The following is a 7,931-nucleotide window of genomic DNA, read 5'->3' on the forward strand; positions in this document are numbered from 1 at the left end:
TCAATTTTTAATCACATCAATTTGGCAGGTTACTGTACAAGCATTAGAAAGCAAATAATGGCGGAATTTGGTGCACGCATAATGTCACGACCGGAAATAACCCAACGGGTGTTCCTTACATGCGTGTATTATTCCTTGTCCCAGGAGGCAAGGTACACCAAAAGTTGATACATTTCAGAGTTTATCAAGCGGAAGAGTAAATAGTTAATTTATTACATGGGCGGCGAAGGCCCAGCACACAAGAAGACAAACGAAAACAGCGGAAGACTAGGGCGACGACCACAGGCGCTTGACGGTAGGCACGAGCTAAACACCAAAGCCTTCATCATCTAGGGGCTCCTCTTCTGGGTTTGGGAAAAATTGAGCAAGACTGAGTACAACCACCGTACTCAACAAGACACACCCATAACTGCAGAATAAATGCAAGGGAGTACAAGGGGGTTATAATATAAAGGGTTAGGGTTTGCAGTAAACATCATTAAAAGACACTTAGTTGCTCAAAGCTATTTTGTAAATACGATCCTAGAGCTATACAAGATTATTAATCAAGGCCGTGAACCCACACGAACCTGCCTTAACCCAAGGCCTACGATGATTCAGACCGAACTGGCAACCCGACCCTGGGTCCCAGCTCGTCCCAAGCCAACCCAGGCCAACCATTCCACATTTTAGTTGTTAAGCAGATTTTAAGAATTAAAACACTAACTTGGGTACATTGCTCGGCTTGCCCATAACCGAAGGCGCGGCTATTCGAATAGATTATACTCTGATCAGAGGTGTACAACTTTACCCACAAGATACATCTTCCTCACGTGTAACCACGTGCCACATACCACCACGGTATATGGACGGAAGACGTGACATAGTTTCCAACCCATCCTAGCCATAGACAAGAGTACCGACCCAACCCCACCTATGGCCGGAACCCCCGGGACAAGTAGGCAAGACTGAGCCCCTAGCAGCAGGATACCGACCCTGTGCCATGACATCTCGACTACCAGGCCGCAGCTCGTGTAGCCTTCATTTGCCCTAGAGATGTCCATCGACCCCCGACTTCGTCCATCTCCATCCGTGTACTTTTGTTTATAACCAGACTGTGCCACAAACTAAGCCTTACCCACTAGACATGTGGAAGTACGGTAGTGCTTTGCAACAGAGGCCCGAAGACCGGTCCTTATATGGCCAAGGTGCTACCATCAAAACCATGCACCCCAAGCCCAGCCTAAAACCATTTTGAGGATTTTGAATAGAGGGGGAGGTGTGAATCCAATTCCACAATAATCCAACCATTCCAGAGTGTCCAGGTGATGAGAATATTCCCAAAGTCTAGAGTTGTAAAACCACCTAATGTTACCTAATTAAGCGGCGAAGCATCTACCTAAACTCATACTAGTGGTACCATGAGTAGAGTGTCCACTAGTTGGGGTTTTGTTTATTCTAGGGTGAACAAGGTAATAATAACAATATCAATAATAAGGTCATAACAAAGGTAAATAGGCATGGCTAGATAAAACAGTGATAACACGGGAATTTAAATAAAGCGATAATGCAATAATTTAAATCAAAATAATTTTATAAACTGGGATTCAATATGTTCAAGGATGATGTGACTTGCCTTGCTCACTTTCCCAAACGTCGGCTTCAACCTCCACGAAGAGTGGATCTTCCGAAGCTGCAGCGTCTACACGACCAATGGAAAATAAAAGGGCTCTTACTCTAATAAACTCCATATAAAAGGCAGGAACAAAGCACAAAAATGGGTTCTTGACTTCTTAAGGAAAAATTAGAGACTTGAACGGTCCAATTCCGAGTTCAAATGGCCAAGTTATGGCCATTTGAAGTTTATATGCTCTTTAAATAAATATTTGTGAATTTCTTTATTTAAATTTTAATTTAAAAAAAGGTTTATTGCGTCAGCCGAGGGGAGAGGGCACGCGGACCGGGTCCACGGGAGTGGGGCCCACGCGGCAGCCTCACGGTCCACGGTGGACCGGGTGCACCCGGGCTCACACCGGCCGGCGCCGTGGGCCCCACGCGTCAGTCCCACCGGAGGGCGCGGGCGGCTGACGGCCGGGCCCCACGCGGCAGCCACTCAGCGCGCCGGAAGGCGGCCACGCGGCGCGGCCGGCGGGAAGCGGCGCCCGCGCCCCTATGGTCGCCAGCAGCGGCCATAGGCATTGCGGAGCGGCGGCCGAGAGAGGGGAAGGGAAGGGGGAAAAGAGGCGACGGCCCACGGCTCACCCCGGGGCGACGGCGGTGACGAAGGAGTCGGCCGAAGGAGGCGGCGGCGCGGCTCGGGTCGACGGGGTCGACGGCGTTCCGGCGGTCGGTGGACTCGGCGAGGGGGTGGATGGGGACGGTGACGGTGCGGCGAAGCCGAAGGAGGCGACGCCGGGGCGGGAAACGGTCCGGGGCGAAGACGGCGGCGGACCGGAGCTCGGCGGCGACGGCGGAGAGAGAGAGCGACGTCGCGAGCTCGAATCCGGCGAGGAGGAAGGGCGGCGAGAGGTGGAAATGGACGGAGGAGGTGCGGGGAGGATTTAAATAGGGTTGGAAGGGGGAGAGAGCGGCCGGAGGGGAAGGAAACCGGCGCGGGTGGTCGGCCGCCATCAATGTCGCCGGCGAGATTTGCGGGGGCAAATCCGCCCGTTTGAACGCAAGAGAGAGAGGGGAAAAATAGGGGGAAAGGGAGAGGGGATCACGGGGAGTGATTTCCCCCACTTTATTGCACGCGGGGACGGCGGGATGCGGCGGATTTGGCGGCGGCGGCGGCGCTTGGCGCGGGAGGAGCGGCGGGAGCGGCGGGAGGACGGGGATGACGGGTGGGCCCCACCCGTCAGCGAGGGTGGCGGGCGGGCCCGCCCGTCAGCGGCGCGCGTGCGGGGAGAGGCCGAGTGGGCCGCGGGGAGAGGAGAGAGGGGAGGGGGAAGAGAGATGGGCCGGGCCGGCCCAAGAGGGGGAGGGGGACTTTTAGGGTTTTTTTCTTTTTATAAAACTTTTTCAACTTTGTTTATTTCTTCTTAATTATTATTTGTGCTCTGAAAATTCTACTAAAATTTATTTACACATTTTAGGCTTTTAGGAAATATACAAAAATCCTCTAAGCCTTGTTGACTTTTACTTTGCACATTTTAATTTTTGGAGGCTTTCACAAGGATTTTAATTATTCTAGGCATAATTTTAAAGGATATATTTTAGGGTCGTTTTGGGACGTGACATATGTCATGACGATGATATTAGAGTAGTATCTGGTAGTTTAGACGTGGTGTCTAGATTACGGGATATCATTATTTGGGGTTATATATTGCGGATGAGAGGTGGGCCGCTGATGGTGACAGCTCAGTACGGGTATTCCTCCACACCTATATATAATCCTAAGTTAATTTCCTGGAGAGGGTATTCCTCCATATTTAGCCCCGGTTGTATGGTCATGAAGAGCTGTCATAAGGAACTCGGCAGTCAGGGGTGTCTTCTCGAAGTACCAGGAGGGCATCGGATAGAGGTATTAGCTAGTATATCAGTTAACTAGAATGTATGTATACTATGTATACTAGAAGTATAGGAATAGATTTTCTTACTCTTTTCTTTCCACCTAGCTTAGATCATTTATTATGAGAATGAGTTGTTAATGCTTGGGTGTCACTCTACCCTTGAATTATCTTAACCCCTGCTTAGAATATGATTAAAGTAATATATAAATTATTAGTTGAGTTCTCTCTACATAATCTTCCCACTGAATAAAATAAATACGATACCCTTAGAATACTCTTGGGTGAAATGCTACAATGGTATACCCGTGCGCTTGCGGATGATCTCTGTAACCGTAATATACCAGAAGTATTTCTGGCGCCATTGCTGGGAATTATATTTCTAGTAATGTCGTTAAGAAATACCAACACGCGGCGAGGAGCAGCTCGGTGCAGAAGGCGTCGGCAGCGACCTGGCAGCAGGGATCGGTGGCGGCAAGGAGCAGCTCGGCGTGGAAGGCATCGGCGGCGACCTGACGACAAAAGGGCTTCCGGCGGGGGGATCGGTGGAGGGCGAGCCTTCAGTGGGGATCAGTGGCGGTGAGGAACAGATCGGCGCGGAGGGCATCGGCGGCGACGTGATTCGTGGGCGAGGACGGATGCGATGATGACGGAGTGGGCGGCATCGCGGCGATGGAGACTGCGGCGAGCCGGCGCCCTTGATGACGTGCGGGGCAGATCAGCGAGGCTTGTTGGGGGAGGGGAGCACTGATGGCAGAGCAGTTTCCGTGTCATCACGTGCGGGAGAGGGATTGGGGATGCGGCGGGTGCAGTGGTACAGCGAGAGAGGGGGCGTGCGGCGATTGAGGGAGGTGGGAGGTGGGATCAATCTCCAACGTTAGGATTTCACCGAAGGCGCGGTGTTTGCCAGGGGAGGCGGAAGCCGTTGGATCGATGTCATTTGATGATTTTCGATCGTTGGATGTGTCACATGATGAGTTGAACTATGGATTATCGATGTAAGTGGAAACCGATGGTTAGATGTTTTATTTTCATTTGTCACACTTATAGATTATTTTAATTTATTAGAGTGTTACGTGGCGATCAACTTAGAAGTGTTTATGGGTGTACCATTAAGCCCAGAGATTTGCAGTAAGAACAGCTGCATGATCTAATTTTTAGATAACAAAATATGAGCAATATGGATTTTGAAATCTATATTTAATTATAAATAACACAACAATTGAAAACACCTGAGAATAAAATTGAACTTGAGACTCATGATCATTTAGATGTCCGAATTATTTTTAAATATATTGAGTGTTAATGATAAAATAGGATAAGTTAGCTACTCCCTCTGTCCCATAATATAAACGATTTTAACTTTTTTTCTTGCACTGTTTGACCACTTATCTTATTAAAAAAATTTGTGCAAATATAAAAAACGAAAAGTTGAACTTAAAGAATTTGAATAATAAAGTAAGTCACAAATAAAATAAATAACAATTCCAGAATTTTTTGAATAAGACGAATGGTCAAACAGTGCAAGAAAAAGTCAAAACCCCTTATATTATGGGATGGAGGGAGTAGAAAATAGGAGAAGATGGGAGTTTCGGAGGGTGGAAGGGATACGTACTGCGTTTTTTTTACCTCATATACGTAAGGTGTTGGTGGTAGGGATACCGGATTTATTTTCTTTGAGATGGAGATCTATTGGTTAAAATTAACGGATCCACCATTTGACAATGTGATTATAGAGTGCCACGCGATGATATAGGAGCGTTTGTAGGAGGCCATATGATGGCTTGAGAGTGTTTATAGGAAGTTTATTTGGCTTTCAGTATATAAGTCTATTAAACTTCCTACCAATGCTATTAAGCCGCCACGTGACACTCATATATAACGCTCGTAGATCACCACATGTCACATCTCCAAATTAAAATAAATATTAAAAATTATGAGAAATGAAAAAATATCTAGCTGTCGATTTTCACTTAAATCCATAATATGTGATTTTATATATCTATTAACACTTCCTCCTAAACTCCCCTACGTACGATGTGCGTAGTAGTAGTACTGTTTGTTTGCAGAAGGTGTAAAGAAAAAGTACTGTTTGCCAAAAAAAAAAGACGAAAAAAATAATACTAACGTAGTAACTTATGTACACCGCCGAAAAAAAATAGAACGTACTTACCCTGCCCGATCCTGACCCTGATATGGTGTTCTCCTCTTCTTTTTTTTTTTTTTTTGGTAATTGTGTTTTTAACCCTATTTTAAACTCTGACTACCAATTTAATCCTACCTTAAGTTTGCTTTTTTACCCTCTTTTTTAAAAAGGAATGTTAGGTCTGGCTCTATTCTGTTAAAGCAACATAACGGTGTTAATTCTGAGAAAAATGGCTTTTATGCCCCCCAACTCATTTGACTACTTTTTCAAAGTTTTTGCTTGCCTAATTTTGTGTATTTTTATCTAAAAAAGTGACAATTTTTTTACTAAGATAAGTGACAAATTTAACTTTGGTTCGAGGGATTTGACAAGTTTGAAATTGATTTAACTTTTTTTTGACAAAATTCACTTAGATTTGATATATTTTTGACAAACTTAACATACATTTGACAGATTTTTGATAAATTTCACACAAAAGAAATTACATAATCCCTCCAGCACCAACAGCATGCAGTCCTCATGAGCAGGAGCGGCTCGTCTCCCTCCAGCTGGGCAAGAACAAAGAGAGGCGAGAGAGATGGAGAGCAGCTGAGCAGCAGCAACAGAAAAAATAAAGCAGCAGCCAAACACTTGCTGGCGAGCTCCCGCGCCATCCTCGACCCGCGCCGCGCGCCTCCTTCCGCGCCCCATGGCGGTGGCGCGCGCCTCCCTTGGCACCCCTCGGCGGTGAGCTCCTGCGCCTCCCTCCTTCCTCGCGGAGCAGCTGCTGCTGGACACAGATTCAGTGACATTCTCCCGTGATATTCTCGGTGACATTGAGTCATTGTGGGTGTGACTGGATCCGGTGACATTGAGTCACTGTGGGTGTGCCTGGACCCCACAGTGACTCAATGTCACCAAGAATATCACGGGGGAATATCACCGAATCCCAATCCGCTGGTGCCGCCGCCCTCTGCGCACCGTGCTGAGAGAGATGGGGTTGAGAGTGACTGGATAGGATTGGGAGTGAATGGATAGGGTTGGTTCAGTCCTCAAGGGTATTTTGGTCAGTTTAAATAATAATTTGATCTTTTTTCTTTTCCTAAATAAAAATAATAGAAATAGGGTCAGACGGCAATTTCATTTTGGAAAAAACAGGGTCAAATGAGCGAACTACGAAAAATAGGGTTGGATTGATAGTTACACTCTGAAATAGGGTCAAATGAGCAATTGTCTCTTTTTTTATATATATTAGTTAGAGAAAATATGGCAATGTTTTTAAAAAAAAAGTGGGGATACCAGATTTATTTTTAGATGGAGATTTAATGGTTAAAATTAACGGGTCCACTGATTTAAAGGAAAATCGACGATGAGATTATAGAATACCACATAGTGACCTATGAGCGTTTGTAAAAGGTCACGTGGAGGCTACCCTGCCCGATCCTGACCCAGTTATGGTGTTCTCCTCCTATTTTTTTCTATATATTAGTTAGAGAAAATACGACAATTTTTTTTAAAAAAAGTGGGGATACCAGATTTATATTTATTTTTTAGATGGACGTGCAGACGCAGAACGTGTTCGACAACGCCTACTACCGCAACCTGCTCGCCCAGTGCGGCCTGCTCCACTCCGACCAGGTGCTCTTCAACGGCGGCTCGCAGGACGCGCTGGTGCAGCAGTACAGCTCCAACCCGGCGCTCTTCGCCGCCGACTTCGCCGCCGCCATGATAAAGATGGGGAACATCAAGCCGCTCACCGGAGCCGCCGGCCAGATCAGGCGCAGCTGCAGGGCCGTCAACAGCAGCTGATGGATTATATTGCTTAAGTGTAATTAATTAAGGCATTAATTAAATGTGCTTAATATATATGTTCAAGGTGATTTGCAGTTTTGGGTTGGTTACAAAGGTGACCAACCCATACACATGATACATGGAAGAATAAGTGTAAGCTATGGAAAGTACACATATGACCTTGGGTTGAGAAGTGATGGACCACCCAAAGCAAGGTCATTAAATGGGAATACATGTTTTATCATGTGCTACACTAAGTTGTGATTTGTGAAACATGTGCACAAATCTCTACAAACAATAACAAAGTTTATGCTTCTCTGCTGCCATGAAAATATTGTGATTATATTGTTCTACTATTTACCATTGATGAACACAAGTTCTACGTATTTACAATCATACTTCTCTTTCTCCCACATTTTATTTTTTTTTTCAAACCAAGGGAGGCTCCCACGATATATATTAACTTCTGAAGTTTATATAAAAATAATGGCAAACGCCAAAAAAGGGGAAAAATTGGAGGAGCTGAA

The 7,931-nt window shown here is 45.9% G+C and overlaps 1 protein-coding gene across 1 annotated transcript; it reads left to right on the plus strand.

The window, feature by feature from the left end:
• The first annotated feature begins 7,167 nt into the window (after window positions 1-7,167).
• Window positions 7,168-7,422, plus strand: LOC127761870 (peroxidase-like). The gene has a single exon (XM_052286206.1). The coding sequence runs from the start codon at window positions 7,168-7,170 to the stop codon at window positions 7,420-7,422; it is 255 nt and encodes an 84-aa protein (XP_052142166.1).
• The last annotated feature ends 509 nt before the right edge of the window (window positions 7,423-7,931 follow it).

Source organism: Oryza glaberrima, chromosome 2 (genome assembly GCF_000147395.1).
Source record: "Oryza glaberrima chromosome 2, OglaRS2, whole genome shotgun sequence".
Taxonomy (NCBI): Eukaryota; Viridiplantae; Streptophyta; class Magnoliopsida; order Poales; family Poaceae; genus Oryza; species Oryza glaberrima.